This window comes from Monodelphis domestica, chromosome 1 (genome assembly GCF_027887165.1).
Source record: "Monodelphis domestica isolate mMonDom1 chromosome 1, mMonDom1.pri, whole genome shotgun sequence".
Lineage (NCBI taxonomy): Eukaryota > Metazoa > Chordata > Mammalia > Didelphimorphia > Didelphidae > Monodelphis > Monodelphis domestica.
The window spans coordinates 426006549-426023868 of record NC_077227.1 but is presented as its reverse complement, the minus strand read 5'-3'; the positions used below and the strand labels follow the sequence as shown (position 1 = coordinate 426023868).

Below are 17320 nucleotides of genomic sequence, written 5' to 3'. Positions count from 1 at the left end.
GGCACCCCCTTCGAAGTTGTGTACTTTTTTAACCTTTTTATCTCTTCCTCCCTCTTCAGGATCAGGAAGTTTGTTTTGCTTGTTGATTATTACCACCCTTTACTATCCCTACTTGTTTCCTTGTTGATTTTAATGTATTTCTATACCAAACTAAATCTCCCTCTCCCTCTTTTTCTCCCTCAGTCTCTCTCCAACCCTCCTTGTCTATTCCACATAGGAATAAGATTCATCTGATACATATATCTCCCCTTTCTTCAAGTTTATATATTCTTCTCAAGCACACCCATTGTGAAATAAAGTAAGTTACAGCCCTTCTTCCTCCTTTATGCACCATTGTATTCTTTTTACTTTCCCTTCTCTTTGCCCTCTTAAAACTCTTAGAAAACAATTCCTACCCTCCACCCTACTTACTCCATGTGTTCTCTGTTTTTCATTAATTCTCTTTGAAGACATTAACTTTCTAAAAGGATATTTGTTTTTTCTCCCCTTTTAGAATGTTAGCTTCATCACCTTCTAACTGCTCAAGTAAACTTACCTCTCTAGATTTCTCTTGACTCTTGTATTTAGATTTTGAAGTTCCTACTCAGCTTTGAGGCTAAAGCTAAATAGGAGCTCTGGTCCTTTCTTCAAAAGTGCTTAAAGATCATCTATTCCATGATTCCAATTTTTCCCCCCAGGAGAATCATGCTCAACTTTTTAGAGTAAGATACTCTCGTTTATGATTGTTTTTCTTTTGCCTTTTGGACTATAATAACACCTGTGGGTTTTGTCTTACTTGTTTTCCTTTGATGTGGAAGCTCTGGATTTTGGCTATAAAATTCCTGGGATATTTTTCTTTTAGACTGTCTTTCAGGTGGATTCCATCCCAGCTTTTCCCCCTGGTTCTAACAGATTTGAGTAGCTTTCCTTTATTATTTCTTAAAATATTGTGTCTAGACTTTTGTATAATCATAGTTTTCAAGATTCCAAAGATTCTTAAATTCTCTCTTATTTTCCAGGTCAGTTCATTGTTTTTGCTCTCTGATACTTTACATTTTCTTTTCTTTTTTCAATCTTATAATTTTGTTCTTTTTTTCTGTCTAGTACTGCTTTTTCTGAGAAATTTGTTCTCCTAGTTCTTTCTTCAAAAGTTTTTGTTTCATTTTTTATCTCTTCCTTCTTTGCTTCTCAGGTTGTCATGGTAATCTTCATGGAAAAATCTTTGTTTTTTTCCTTTGGATCTCTTATTTGTAGTTGTTACTGAGTAACTTTCTACTTTCAGGCTAGATTTTTGGATATCTCTGGGTCTACAGTTTTTTTTTTTTAAATGTTGGTCAGTGTTTTCTTTAGTTTACTCATCTCTGCAGCTTTAATTCTTGAATCAAGACTTTGTGCTAGGACAGTCTCCATAGCTTCTGTGGTGCTTTGGGTGAGGTAGTTGGTCCTGTTTGCTCTTGACTTGGGTTCTTGTGCTGACCTCCACCCTCTGCAGTTAGACCCTCCTGGGTCTTTAAAATTTATTTTTATTTTGTTTTTTTTCCCAATGGTTACATGATTCATGTTGTCTCCCTCCCCTATACCCTTCCTGCTCCTGGAGCTGACAAGAAATTCCACTGGGTTATACATGCCTCATTTAGAACCTATTTCCATATTATTCTTTTTTGTAATAGAGTCATCTTTTAAAACCAAAACCCCAAATCATATGCCCACATAAACAAGTGATAAATCCTATGTTCTCTTCTGCAGTTTTACTCCAGCAATTCGTGCTTTAGCTGTGGAAAGCATTCTTTCTCATAAGTCTCTTAGAATTGTCCTGGATCATTGCTATTATATGGATAGCATTGCCATTAGTAGCAAAGTCAATTACATTTGATTGTCCCACAATGTTTTGGTTACGGTGTACAATGTTCTCTTGGTTCTGCTTACTTCACTCTACCTCAGGTCATGGTCTTTCTAATTCTTATAGAAATCAAGCAGTTCATAATTCCTTATAGCACAATAGTACTCTATCACATGGTTACTCTTATTCCCTGGGGTTTCCAGGACCCCCATGGTGAGATTCTGACAACTATGGAAATTTCTCAGAGAAGCCCTCCACTCTTGTCACCTCTAGACCCAGAGCCAGGCAAACCTCTCTCTCACCTGTCTTTGCTTGAACTGGGAGGCTGCCAATTTATTTATGTACACTGGCCCTGGCTTTACTGATGGATGCTTTTCTTATTGTCCAGGCTTTTGACTGACTTTTTGTTGTTCTAGGTTGAAACTAGCCACTTAGTTTATTCACTGGATTTCTTGATCATTATTTTGTCTAGTGATAATTTCAGATTTTGAGTGGAGCCTTCTTGGCTAGAAGTTGTCCTTTCTCTTTACGTTCTGTGAGCTAAGATCGATCCCTTTCTGACTCAAACATTCTTTCATAATCTTAAATAAAAGGAAAATAAGAAAGTAGTGGATTTACACGAAAGATTATATATTATCCAGCTTGGCTGAAGCATGTTGTAAGTGGTTGAGGAGTAGTATGACATAAGCCTCATAAGATTTGGAAGTAACTTGGCTGTGAAGGGCTTCAAGATAAAATAGTCTGACACTCATACTTTATTCAGCTGGCCACAGGGGAATCCACTTATAGATTTTGAGCCCTGGAGTGACAGGCGCAGATTTGTGCATTAGAAAAACTAATCAGGTATCAATGGGAAAGATGGATACAAGGTTTATTGGTGTTGGAAGTAATGGATAGGGATTTGGAGTGAAGAGGAGATATGATAGGGTTTAAAAAGCACTGGGTTTACCAGTATTTGACAAAAACTGCTGGGAAAATTGGAAAACAGTATGGGAGAGACTAGGTTTAGATCAATATCTCACATCCTACACCAAGATAAATTCAGAATGGGTAAATGACTTAAATATAAAGAGGGAAATTATAAGTAATTTAGGTGAACACAGAATAGTATGCCTGTTAGAGCTATGGGAAAATAAAGAATTTAAGGCCAAGCAAGAGAGAGAGAGAACATTACAAAATGTAAAATGAATCATTTTGATTACATTAAAAAGATTTTGTACAAATAAAACTGATGCAACCAAAATTAGAATGGAAGCAACAAATTTGGGGGGGGGGACTTTCTATAACAAAAACTTCTGACAAAGGCTTAATTTCCCAAATATATCAGGAGCTAGGCCAATTGTAAAAAAAAAAAAAAACCAAGCCATTCCCCAATTGACAAATGGTCAGAAGATATGAAAAGGCAGTTTTCAGATAAAGAAATCAAAACTATCAGTAAGCACATGAAAAAGTGTTCTAAATCGCTTATAATTAGAGAAATGCAAATAAAAACAACTCTGAGGTACCACCTCACACCTAGCAGATTGGCCAATATGACAGCAAAGGAAAGTAATAAATGTTGGAGGGGATGTGGCAAAATTGGAACACTAATGCATTGCTGATGGAGTTGTGAGTTGATCCAACCATTCTGGAAGGCAATTTGGAACTATGCCCAAAGGGCTTTAAAAGAATGCATACCTTTTGATCTATCAATACCACTATTAGGTTTGTACTGTATAAATGGAGATTTTGAACCTTTGACTTCATTCCCCAGAAGTCCTTAGTATTTCCCAAAATTCCAAAAATATATAATCTATTATAGGGAATTTTGGGAAATACTAAGAACTTTATATAGTTATATAGTACCCTAAAGAGATAATAAAAAATGTTTGTATAAAAATATAGCCACACACTTTGTGGTGGCAAAAAAAATGGAAAACGAGGGGTTGTTCCTCGATTGGGGAATGGCTGAACAAATTGTGGTATCTGATTATGATGGAATACTACTGTGCTGTAAAGAATGATGAACCAGAGGATTTCTTTATGAACTGGAAGAACCTCCTAGAATTGGTGCTGAGTGAAATAAGTAGAACCAAGAGAACATTATACAGAGAAAGTAAAACATTGTGGAACAATACAATGTATGGACTTGGCTACTACAAGACAATCCCAAGAGACTTATGAGAAAGAATGCTATCCACATGGAGAGAAAGAACTGTGGGAGTAGAAACACAGAAGAAAAACATATTACATAATTTGTTTATGTGGATATATGACTTGGGGTTTTGGTTTTAAAATATTGCTCTATTAGAAAAATGAATAATATGGAAATAGGTATAAGTGATAACATTTGTATAACCCAGTAGAAATGCTTATTAGATCCAGGAGGAGTGAGGGGAGGAAAAGAAAATGAAATATGTAAACATGGAAAAATAATTTTAAAATAAAAAAAATATACCCCCCAAAAAAGCACTGAGTTTAGAATTAGAAAATCTAGTCTAAAATATCCACTTTTCTATTCAGTCACTGTGTGACTGTGGCCAGTCATTGTGTTATCTTAAATCTCTTTTAGTCATAGTTCCCTTATTTGTAAAATGAAGAGATCAAGCTATATGATGACTCCTTTCCTTTTTGGTTTTACTGGATCTTTACGTTCTAAGTCCTAGCTCCATATTTTCACATTGTGTGTTCTAATGTGCATTCCATTTCTGAATCTATCATTCTTGCCTCTGATTCCTTGATGCTGTAGCCCATGCATCCCCTGAAAGTATCTGGCCTCATCTTCCCTACAGATTTAGTGAAGAAGGGATGGAGGTGATGGAACGCCTGATCTACCTGTATCGAAAGTTTCATCAACTAAAGGTCAGCAATGAGGAGTATGCTTGCATGAAAGCCATCAACTTCCTCAATCAAGGTGAGTATGTCAATGAAGCCCTTTTCAGAATTACTTGCTACCTTGATGACCTCCTTTACCTCCTTTACTAGCTCTACAAACTGGAACCCATATCCTTAAATTTGATCTAAAGAGGTAAAATTCAAAAGGGGGAAAAAATAAGTCCTACCCTTGAGTTCAGCAAAATCAGTTGAACAAGTTTAAATCAAGCCTAATATCCTAATCATTTTGAGAGACTTAGTGACTTGCAGCCTCAAGGTCGGTTACCAGGAGGATAGAGCAGCCAGAGGCAACATAGATGGTATAGATAGACTGCATGGAATGTCCAGATCAAAGGAAATGCTGGCTGTGTCTAACCTGGGCTGACTCTGTCTGGGCAAGTGAATCCAGAAGAGGCAACCAGGACAATGAGGCTATTGGCCACCGTGCAATAAGCAGAGTGATCAGAGCTTCTAGGGATGTTTTAGCCTGAAGCAGAAACTGGGGAGGAAAAATGAGATGAAACATCATTTAAATGATATGAAAATATCTACAGGATTGTTGAGTAGAAGAGGGATTTTTCTACTTGGTTCCGGATGACAGAAATAGGAAAGGGAAGTTTTGAAGAGGCCAGCTTTCGTTCATTATAAAGAGAAACTTTCTGATAGTGGAAGCTGTCTGACATGGCAATAGGCTACCCTGAGAGAGGGGGACATCAAGGCTGGATTTCCCATGCTAGATCCTTATCCTTAGACTTGGGAGTCAAAGGACCCTGGGTTCAAATCTTAACTCTTGTTATTTTACCATGTGATCTTGGTCAAGCCGTTTCTCTGTAGCCTCAATTTCCTCATCTGGAAAAGGAGTTGGCTGGAATAGGTGGTCTCTAATGTCCCTTTCAGCTCTTGCTAAACTCCTTCAGGTTCAAGTCCTCTCACATTCTAGGATACAGGCGTGCTCATATTGAAGGTTCACGTTCCTTTAGTGCAGAGAAAGTCATCCAGTATTTCTCGAAAATTGAAATGCAGCAATCCTATAACTCATGGAGGAAGGAAGAGAATCCACTTTGTTTAGTCCAATTTAATACATTTAAACATAGACACCAAGGACAGTACATGCGTCATGTAAAATACGTCCCCAGTTTACTAGCATCTGAGGAAGAACAGAGTGACTGATGAACCCGGCCTAGATAAGACTGATGTGACAGATTGCCAGTTGTTCTGGAAACCCAGTCATAGCAATAGAGTATTGCACAAAAAATGCTGTTTGCAGATGAATGAAGAATTAGATTTTCCTTCTCTTGAATGTTATTCTGCATTGGAAAAATGCATGGCATACTTTATATCTTAGTTGTTTACTCTAAAGCACTCTTCCAGCCACTGGACTACATGCTCCAGGGATACATTTCTACTTTGCCATTTATTAGAGATACGGTGATAAGGAAGACTTAGAGTCAGAAGATTTATTTTCAAGTCCCAACATCACTATTTACTCGCTCTGTGACCTTGGACAAGTCAGTGTACCTCTTAGATCCTCAATTTCCCAATCTGTCAAATGAAGAGAAAAATGTTTGCACTCCTTCCCTCATAAGGGTCTGGTAAGAGCTGGATCTTCTGCCTAGTAACCATGGGACCTTGGGCAGGCTACTCGAGTTTCCTCATTTAGGACACAGAAAGAATAATGTTTGTACCATGATTTCCATAGAGTTGTTAATCTTGCCTCCACCACATGGTTACTGTGTGACCTTGTAAATGTCTTTTTGCCTCTAGAGAATGTGGCAAATGTTGTACACTTGAAAACTGGTGAATGCTATACCCTAGTGAGGTAGTCACTATTAACATACAGTCAAGGGGCAGCATGGCAGCACAGTGGCTAGAGCTCCAGGACTCAATTCAGTAGGACCTGGGTTCAAATCTGGCCTCAGACACATCCTATTTGTGGGCAAGTCATTTAGCTCTCATCGCTTAGCCTTTGACATTCTTCTGTCTTAGAATTGATACTAAGACAGAAGGTAAGGGTTTTTTAAAGTGCCTTCTTTAAGCAGGCCACTTCTATTCCTTATAAACCTTTCTTGAAACTTTTTTCACTTATTCTTATCTTTTAATTTCCTTTGAGCAAAGCCCAACCCCTCTCAGAAAGAGAATTGTCCATTTTTTATCAGTAGCTCCGATTTCTTTAAAACTATCAAGACTATTAAGAACTACAAAGAGCATTACTCCCAGTGGTCTTAAAGGACTTGAGGAACAGATTGACACACACTTTTGACCACATCTGGTATCTGCATTTATTTTACTTAAATATGCTTATTTGTTACAAAGGGAGAATTTTTTGCTCATTTTAAAATTTAGGCAGGAGAGGAGGACTAGTTATAAAGATGCCAAAAAGAAAGAAAGAGGGTCATAACATCTTTTTTAAATGCTGAAGAGAACAGAAGGAGAAAGGCTGGATAGCTTTGAGGCTAACATTTTGAGTTTTTAAACTTAGGCTTTACATGATTGAGATTAGTAGATTTCTCTATAATCCTTTTTTCGATCTTTTTCTTCTTCTGTGTATATGGAAGTGCTCCAGCTTAATGATATTTGACAAAAGAACATAATAACCAAAAAATGTTTTCAAAAATAGTCCCAGGAGATAATTGTGTAGATTTTGTCACTCCCATTTTACAGATGAGGAAAACGAAGGCTCAGAAAGGTGACCTGATTTCCCCAAGCTTACTCAGGTAGTAAATGGTAGAGCTGAGATTTAAAGCCTGTAAGTCACACAATGCTTCCCCTCTAAGCTTATTTTAAAAACTTAAGAATAGAAAGAATCAGAATCTCAAGGCTAGAAGCGACCACAGAGGTCTTTAAGTTCAACCCCTCTCCTTAAGTTAGAAATCCTTACAATATCCCCAGTAGGTGATCACTCAACTTTTACTTGAATATCCTCAGTGATAAGAAACTCACTGTCACTCAATGCATTCCATTTTAGTTTTGAACATGTCTAACCATTAGGAAGTTTTTCCTATTTAGAGCCAAGATCTTCTTGGCAATTTCCACTCATTGTCCCCAGTTCTATCCTATGGGACCCAGAACAAATGTATTCTTTTTTCCCAAATCATTTCCCTACAGCTACTTAAACATGTTCTGATGTTTCCCTCTTAACCTGCATGTGTGTGTGTGTGTGTGTGTATTTTTAAAACTTCCTTTATCAACCTAAAAGTCTTTTCATAACCATTTATTGTGCATCCTCAGATATCAGGGGCCTGACAAATGCCTCACAGCTGGAGCAGTTGAACAAGCGGTATTGGTATATTTGCCAGGATTTCACCGAGTATAAGTACCCTCATCAGCCAAATCGTTTTCCTGATCTAATGATGTGTTTACCAGAGATACGTTATATTGCAGGTAACTCTCTCCCTTTCCCCTCCCTTCCCTCCTCTTCCTTTCTTTCTCTCCTTTTCCCCTTCCATATTCCCCCCTCTACTCTCATTTCTCTTTCCCAACTGTCCCATCACCCACTGTCACCAAAGCTTTAATCCTCCAGGCATTTTCAAAGAAAGTTCTTAATTCTCTTCTCTGCTATTCTTTGCCTCTCTTTTGGCATATGACTAGAAGACAGAAGACATGGCCACATCTTTGCCACTAGGAGACTTTGGCCAAGTTACTTGTTCTTTTCCTGGACCTCAATTCCCTCATCTATAAGATGAGGGCAGTTGACAAGATGATCTCCAAGGTCCCGTTGACTCCTAACATTCAAGGTTCTAAGGTCTTTTCTCTAATTAATGTTCTATGGATTAAAATTCAGTGTTCTAGCATTCTCTAGTCCTTTTTATATCATAACGTATATCCTAACTTTCTAAGTTCAAAAATCTCTTCCTCTTCAGTCTATCTTTTAAAAGACCCTTTGTCCTCTAAAATTCTACTGTGTGTATCCTTCCCATCTCTGACATTCTGTATCATAAAAGCTTGTCTAGCTCTTAACAGAATCACCCAAAGACATGAAAACTAGACTTTAGAAAGAGCCAACATACTCCCGGGCTCTTCGACAAGACTTAGCAGAGCTTTGGGGCATTTCCTAGTGTTTCTGTGGCCCCTCTCCCCTAAATACTATCTGGAGAAGAAGGTCTTTGGGTTTTGTGATAACTCATTCTCCTCCCCTCCCCTCCTCCAGGAAAGATGGTGAATGTGCCGCTGGAGCAGCTGCCGCTGCTTTTTAAAGCTGTTCTGCACTCCTGCAAGACGAGTGGGAGCAAGGAATAAGTGTCCCCACCCACCCCACCCCCCAGCTCCCTGCCTTGCCCCCAGCCAGGGGGAGGAGGGGCTCACTAGGAGAAAACAGGAGAGCCGAGACCAGGATGGAGGCAGCTGAGCACTGCCCCTCTAGCAAGAATCTTTTTTGTTTGTTTGTTGTTTTTTTAAAAACTCATTTTCTATATATTTATTTCACGACAGAGTTGAATGTATGACCTTCAACACAATGCACATACTTCTGTATGAATTTAAAGATGCATTTCCTTGCAGTTTACAGAATGTGAGAATGTTTAATGTTACAATGTTGTCATTGATTAGGTCTTGTTCTTCTTGGGGGGGGGGCTAACTATTTCAATAGTGTTGACTAAGACTACCTCAAGGAAAAGGTGGTATTCAAGTACTGACTTTTCCCTTATTTTCTCAGCAGACCTCACAGGTTTGAGCTAGAGAGCAAATGGCTTTTTTCTACCAGCAGACATTTGCCTGCCATCAATTTTGGGGAGATGGGTTCAGGCTTTTTTGTTAACTGATTTTTAAAGTTGATTTATTAAACTATAGAATCAAGGTGGGCAAAGCACAATTTAGCTAGCTGGCTGGCTAGCTAAATTTATCTTGGGGAAGGAGGCCTTTGAAATGATCTAGCCCAAAGGGAACTTTGAAATCTCTAATCACAAAATATTCGAGTTGGAAGGGGCCTCAGAGATCATCTAGCCCAACTGGTACCTTGACCCAGATTTCCATCAACAGTATTCCCAACAAGTGTTCATCCAGCTTTCATTTGTCCAAACCCTTGGTTTTAAAGAGGAGATAATGAATGTCTTAAGAAAGGAAAGAGTTACCAAGGAGAGATAGTATTAGGCCCTGGGACCTCAATCCTAGTATTCTTGTCGCTACATCTCATTCTATATCAAACTTCTCCCCTACCCCCAACTCCAAACTCTTCTCTCTTCAGTGAGGAGAAGGCTAAAGGCCAGGGAAGCAGATGGGGGAATTAATCTGTACAGATGCTCCAGTTTCAAGTGCCAGAATCTTCTTTTGCCAACTTTCTCCAGGTGACCATTTTAAATAGCCACCTTTTCAAGGAGAAGGGAAGAGGTTGTTGCAAAAAGTCCTCCAAAGTCATGCCTTCTCTACCAAATTGAAGATCTCTCAAATAGAGAACCACTTCTTCCTTGGCCTTGGAATACTCCATTGCTTTCATCAGTCTTGATAATGATCAGCAAATTCAATTACAATACAATACAACAAACATTTAAGTGCCTCCTTTGTTCAGAACACTGGGTTGAGGGTTTGGGGAAAGATTCAAGTTTAAAATCAAGACACAAAATCTGCTCCTCGTGGAACTCATAGTCTAGATGAGGAACAAGATACCAAAATAAAGTGGTGTCTCAAGTGAATAGATGCTTTGCAGGTAGCATCCATGGTCACTCAACAGACAATGATTAAACATCTTCAAGGCTTGTTCCAGACACTAGGATTACCCAGATTGGTAGGATGCCAGCCCTGCTCTATCCCAGATCAGTACTCTCCCAGGTAACCATCAGCCCGCCTCCTCCCTGGACTGGTGTGAAATGGCTTACCAGCCTATCACCAAGACTCTCTTAACCCCTTCCTCTTCATCTCTCCAAATCCACACCATTTTTTTCTCTTCCTGGAAATGTCAGAATTGTAGTGGTCAGTTATAAAGACCAACTGATTAGAGTCACTGAGACAAGGTTCAGGTACTCTTGAACCTTGAAATTGATTCTTTCCCCTTTCTTCACTGTCTCTTTCTCTATTCTAGAATGGAATGGAATGTTTGAAGACTAAGGGAGCTTTTCCTCCACTACTACCCAGGGCCTGTATTTAAAGTGGGCCAGGGAGAGATTCAGAGCAATAGAATAGACCACATACTGCCTGCTGCTGCTCTAAGCATGAATTAGTAAGGACTTTCCTCCAAGGCCCAGAGCTATACTGCCTTGATAGGCAATGAATTCCTTGACAATTATAGATATTTGTATACAGATTGGATACTTATTTGAAGATACTGTGGTGGGGACTCCTACTTCTGATAACAATTGATCTAGATACACTCTTGAGATCCCTTCCAACTCTACAGTTCTGTAAATTGGGCTAATTAACCCTAACCAACTTTTCCCATTTTTTGTCATGCCCTGGCCAGGGAGGTGTGACTCTCTAAACTACCTCACATTTTTTCAGGAAAGGTTACACTCTCCATGAGCTGGGACAAATAAACTTTGGAGCTCCCCAAGATGACTTCTGGTTCTGGAGCAATGTTTTGTCTCAAACCATAGGTTATCTCGGTCCCCACTCATACTCAGGCTAGGCTTTTTCCTTTGTGAACTCAGGCTTATGGAAACCTGTTCAGTAGAAGGCCATGTTTGCTCTCTTGCTCAGTCTCACAAATCTTCCCAGGTGACCTGTTCCTCTTTTCTGGGTAGTCTGTTCTGGCCTTTAATTCTTTGTAATGGAATGAGATGTTACGGGTATATAACCACTGCTGGGACCAGCAGAGCTATAATGTTATATTTCTCCCTGAATTGGAAAATTAGAATTTCCCCAATAGCATGTGTTCCCCAAAACCAGTAAGCACAAATGGCTCAGCATCACCTCGAATGTGTGTGTACATATACAGATGTGTGACTGTGTGGAGATAGATGTACAGCTCTGTATAGACCTCCACACACTCACACTTCCATTCTAAGCTTCATCAGGTTGAGTTCTGAGCCTCCACAGCATCATGCTTTGCAATGGCCAAATGTGTTTATTCCTTTGTGGCCAAACTTCAAGCTTCTTGACTTGGTGCTCCAGTGATGAACACAGTTTGTTTCTGGGCCCATCCTTGAAGCCTTTTCTACACAGGCCAATCAGAGCTTGAGTGCTGCTGCAGCCTTTGAGGGCCCAGAGCCACCTCCATCCCACAAGTGGGTGTCAGAAGGGGACATTAGTGGAAAACACAAATGTCTATGTGTATATAATGTGTACGTGCACACACCTGATTATCCATGGGAAGATTTCTGTTTGGTTTGTTTATTTCTAAGCTCAAAATGCTTTCCCCGTTTTCTTGACTTGAATTTTGCGACTGTGATCTCCTTATAGACAGGTTAGCGCTCTGCTTTTCTCCTCTCTAGAGCAGGAGAAGGCTGTTAACAATTCTGCTGATTTTTCCTGGTGAATGGGCCCTGGCAGCTTAAGTTGAATCTCTTGCTGATCCTCCTGCCAGGATCCCCACCTCACCTCCCTCCCACTCCTGGTTGCTTTTCTTGTAAAACTGAGCTTTTGCCCTATCTGCTTGCAATTTCATAGAAAATTATTCTCTAATCAGTAAGAACCTGCTAGCCCAAATAATACAATATTTAAAAGAACAAATTGTTAATTTATGAAGAAAGGAGAAAGGTTCTTTGAGTTGCTTTTGTGCAAATCCATTTTTGCTAAACATTGATTCACAGCAAATTCCTTGAACAAAGGGCCCCTTCATTTCCGAGAGGAGAAGAGCGGAGCAAATTGTGTAAGCGATTGACAAGGGTACCAAGCCAGATCCTAACCTGTGGACAGCCGCTAATGTCTTCTGCACCAAGTCCTTTGAAGACTTGTGTTTTTAAACAGGGTAAAGTGAATGTGTTGCATTGCAAACTCAGGTATTATGATGAGAAGGTAGGAGTGTAGTTAGCATTGTAGAGACATTAGGTCAACCACTAGATGTATTTGTGAATTTGGTTTTGAAGGACACGGTATAAAGGTTGGAGGGCTGTGTATGTCGCGCGTGCGTGCGTGCGCTTGTGTGTGTGTGTGTGTGTGTGTGTGCATATTTTGCTATTCTTTCCATAATACAGGCAGCCTTTTTGCCAGTGGAAGAAAAAAAATCTGTAAATGTCTCAGAACCCTGTCTCTGCTGTCACCTCTTAGACTTTTTATTACCAACAGCCATCCCTTTGGAAGAGAATTTCCTTTATGAAAATACGGCTTTGAAAGCCTCAGGAAAAGAAATCCAGTCTCCTTGAGTTGTGCTGATTTTTTTCCCTTTAATTTCCATTGTCCTGAACAAAGATTTGGAACTTCATTGCTCATGCTCCATGTCTGGTTCTGAACTACTTTAGCTAAGATCAGACTTTGACTCTTAGATCCCCTAATAATGCCATCTCCTAGGATTATACTAGGATCTTGTCCTTCAGTGATCATCAAAGCAGTACCTGGTTTCCCTTGCCCAAAGCACTCCACTGAGAAACTTTTATCTTGCCTACTTCTGACTAGGTACCAAGGTGGCCCAAAGATGAAAGAATAACCACTAGTCCTATTTCTACAGTACTTTGAGCCCTGAGTGATAGGTGCTTCAGTTACAAATGAAGAAACTGAGGCCCAGCAAGACGTGGATTTCGATCTGGAATGGACTTTAGAAAGGACATCTAATCTACTCCTAATTTACAGTTGTGGAAACAGGCCCAAAGAGGTTAGAGTAAATGACTATAATGGGGGAAACCTATAATTGAACTCAGATTCTCACTGCAAATGCAGTGTTCTTTCCATGGAACTCAGGCCGCTGCAAAAGATCATATAGGAAATGGGGGACACTAACCAGGATTTGACTCTATGGTTTATGATTCCTAAACCATTGCTTCCCCAATGCCCAACCTCCCACACCAATTTTGCAACTGTACTACTAATGATGTTCTAACTGGTCCTTCCCCTCAGTCCTTCCTGGTAATAGGAGAGATGGATTTTGGCAGAAGGGGTACTCAAAACACTACTAGAGTATTGTTATGGGGTTGATGTTTCCAAGATAAGTAGGCCCTTGTTGTCTTCTTCCTTGTACTCACTCTCCTTTAAGACCTCCCCTGGGTGTGTCCTTGGCCAAGAGGGCATTCCTCTTTTCCCCTACCCCTTCATAATCTGATAAATGAAGTTTGAGAATAGGAATTCCATGGTCCTGGGCAATGACTTTAAAACCCCAGGAAATAGAGAACTGCCTTACAAAACCTCATATTTCCTGGCTTTATGTTTTTCATTTCCTTTGGGGGAACCCCACCTTTTGGTGGGTTTAAACAATCAAATTATTAAAAAATATATAATAGCCCATCTGCTTCTCAGGTATCAATGTTCCTAACCTGTTAAGAACCCTCACCTCAGCCACATCTTCCAACTGGCCATTATCTCTTGTCAAAGCTTCAAAGGAGGCATAACCCATAGATTGTATGTCTGGTTCAGAGATCTAAATCTACCACCACCAATCATCCCCCTCCCCAACTTACTATCTTCTGTTGTCACTTGCCCTTTCTATGTAGTTGGACTAGATAATCTCTTAAGGTCTCTTCTATCCCTGAAAGTCTTTCATCAGAAACCATATGTAGGTGAATTCCCATAACCTATGAATTAAACCATATTATCCATAAGGAAAGTTATCAAAACTCCAAAGTGTTTTGCTGATCTCAGTCGGAGGAATATCATCCCATCCCCTGAAAAGATTTTCTCTTCCTCAAATGCATCAAGTCTTTGCCACCTTCTAGTAAAACCTGTGCTACCCTGACCTTAGGTCAAGCATGTGAGCAATGGTTCCAAGCCTTTTAGCTCAGGGTCAGTGTGGGTCTTCAGGCCCACCTAGTCCAACCTCTGGGTCTGCTGATCAGAGGCTCTAGAGATCCTTCCTGTCTACTTCTTAGAGCAGAATCTAGCAAGATATGCGGGTGACCATTTTTTCCAATTTTATTATGTCTTGTGTTAAGAAACATAGTTCTTCCAACTATTTTTTTTAACTTGCAATTTTTCTATCACTATTTTAAAAATTACTCCCCCCCCACTCTTCAATAGTGTTCAGTCTTTTCTGGTTTTTACTTTGGCTGAGGGTTTCAATGCCAGTCATCTAGAAAGAGGTTTCTAGGCCTCAGGAAAAATGACTTGCTTTGGGAGAGGCTGAAGGATAGAAGAATGAGGGACTCAGAGACAGAAACTAAATGGCCAACGCTGACATTCAGGCACCTCATGTTGTGGGGTTTCTGGGGGTGCTCTGTGTCAAGTGTGGCACAGGCAGAAGCTCAGGGATATATGTATTTAAATACAGGACCCACAGAAACCCTCCCCTTGATGTGGCTGCAGCTGATGGCTTTTTTCCCAGGGTTTCTCTGATGCTTTGGGATCAGGACAGGCTACCTAGATTTTCCCAAATCTATTCTGAATGAGAGCCCAGACTTATTCCATATTCTCTCTTTGTCTTCCAGGTGGGTTGGCTTGGGCTTATGGGAAGAATTGGAACTTTTCCACTTCATTTTAGGAAACTTCTGATTTAAATACCTTTCTAATGGACTCACAGACTGGGTAGGAAGTTGAACTATGCCTGGTCAGAGATGTGGGAATGTTGGGGAAAATCTCAGACAGGCATGGAAATACATGGTGAATATGTATTTATTAGAACTCACTTTTATACTCTTTCCCTGGAGCTAAAATTTTCAGGAAAACTTTTGTTGAGAAGCTGCCAGCAGTGGGTCAACAACCTTTCTAAAACTGGTCCTGTTCTAGCCAAACACAATGGGATCTGAATTGATGCAGACTGATGGCATACCTCTCTATCCCCAATAATATCAGAAGGTCAGAGTTAACTAGGTGACTCAGTAGATAGAGAGCCAAGCCTAGGGATGGGAGGTCAGAACTCTTTATTATACCATCCTTCCTCTCAGTCTGGGGTTTGGAAAACAGCCTTTGTACCTGGGGAGATAGAGTAGGAATTCTCATTCTGTCTCTCTCTCTCTCTCTCTCTCTCTCTCTCTCTCTCTCTCTCTTTCTCTGTCTCTGTCTCTCTCTCTGTCTCTCTCTCTCTTTCTCTCTCCCCCTCTCCTCCTCTCCTCCCCCCTCTTCCTCTTCCTCCCCTCTCTCTCTCTCTCTCTCTCTCTCTCTCACACACACACACACACACACACACACACACACACACACACACACACACCAATCAACACTAGACCAAGACCACCAAAAGTGGAGGGAATAACCCTTTTTTCCAAGACCAAGACAGTCCTTCAAAGCCTGTGAAAATGTACCATACCAGTATCACCCTTGGGTTCAAGCTGGTCACAATGGTCAGCTTTAGCTGTGCCAAGTCCTTTTGTGATTGTTTTCTTTCTGTAAAATGTCTTGTAATAGTTGATAACATTATTGACTCAAATTTCCATACAAAACTACCTCTTATGTCTAAGGATGTGTGGAGAAAGAATACTGTGACTTTGGTTCTGTTTACATGTTTCTTTGGGGGGGAAGAAGGGAAATGTGGAATCCACTATGGGGGGTAGAAAATGTTTTTTTCCTGTGTTGCTGCTCTGGAGGTGACATGTTGTGCTGTCTGCTAACTCTACCCAAGAACAGGGCTCCCCCACCTACCTAGATCACCTTCTTCCCCAGGAGTCCCTGTAACTCCAACTCTTCTCTGAGAGGGAATGCCTAAGGGGTGGGGGAAGGTGTCTGACCCTTTCTATGCTAGGACTTTCATCCCACCCTCTCCTGCCCCTAGGGGCAGGTGCACAGTCAGGAGCCAGCCAGGAACTTTGAAACCATCTTTGACATTCCCGCTAGCAGTACTGGGCCCCAACAGGGTGCTTCTGTGAATCCGTTCCTATTGAAAATGTGCCAGTGACCCTACTTCTCATGTGTTTACTTTACATGTGCACCTGTGACAAGGCCCTAAAGACTGCATATACAGATGTGGGAAGAGACTCCTGGACTGGCCCTGGGCCCTGCCTCCCTTGGTCTCTAGCCCCAGGGCATGATGGCCAGGCAGCCCACCCCTGGGGATGGATCTTAGCTCTTGAGAGCAACAGCTTGGGTTGGTCATCTGTTCATGGAAGCCTCACTGTACTCCTCACTTCCAGGGTGGGTCCACTGTATAAAATCAGGCTTCTGGGGTATCACCTCCCCAGAGTCCAGAGTGAGCAGGTCACAGTGATGTGCCATGGTGCAGAGCTGAACTCCCCATCCCCACTCCCACCTCTGGGAGCTTGTCCAATTTCACTTAGACTATGACCAAGCGATTGTTTAGCATTGCAGGCTGGAAGGCAGATGGCCACTGTGGCTACCTCCCTCTCCAGTCCTGCTCTGTGAATTGACTACCTGTGGAAATGTGACCAATTAGTGTTTAGCAAGTGTTAGATATTTTAACTAATAAATATGAAATCATTCTGCACACAGATTGGTCTCAGCTGTTTTCTTTATGAGGGGTGGGGTGGGGTGGTGGGAAAGGAGAAAAAGAGAAAACTGGATAACCGTATATAGCAGAGATCAGCATCCTGCTGCTAAGCACCTGCTTTACATCTTATTTTCGAGCTGGAAGGGCCCCGAGAACACAGAATGTAAGAATATGGACTACATGATAAAATGTTAAAGCTGGAAAGGACCTCAGAGATCATATAGGGAGTCCAAAGCTACATTTCACAAATGAGAACTCTA

At 40.7% G+C, this 17320-nt stretch overlaps 1 protein-coding gene across 6 annotated transcripts in view; it reads left to right on the top strand.

Moving 5' to 3' along the window:
• NR6A1 (nuclear receptor subfamily 6 group A member 1) overlaps nt 1–17061 on the top strand; it is a 261882-nt gene extending 244821 nt beyond the window's left edge. For 2 of the 6 annotated variants that reach the window (XM_056812123.1, XM_056812121.1), the window contains exons 8-10: nt 4591–4712; nt 7901–8053; nt 8820–17061. In XM_056812123.1, the coding sequence (XP_056668101.1) occupies nt 4591–4712; nt 7901–8053; nt 8820–8908 (364 nt within the window). In that variant the 3' untranslated portion in view covers nt 8909–17061. The other 4 variants (XM_056812122.1, XM_056812120.1, XM_056812119.1 and 1 more) reach the window with 4 other exon arrangements.
• The last annotated feature ends 259 nt before the right edge of the window (nt 17062–17320 follow it).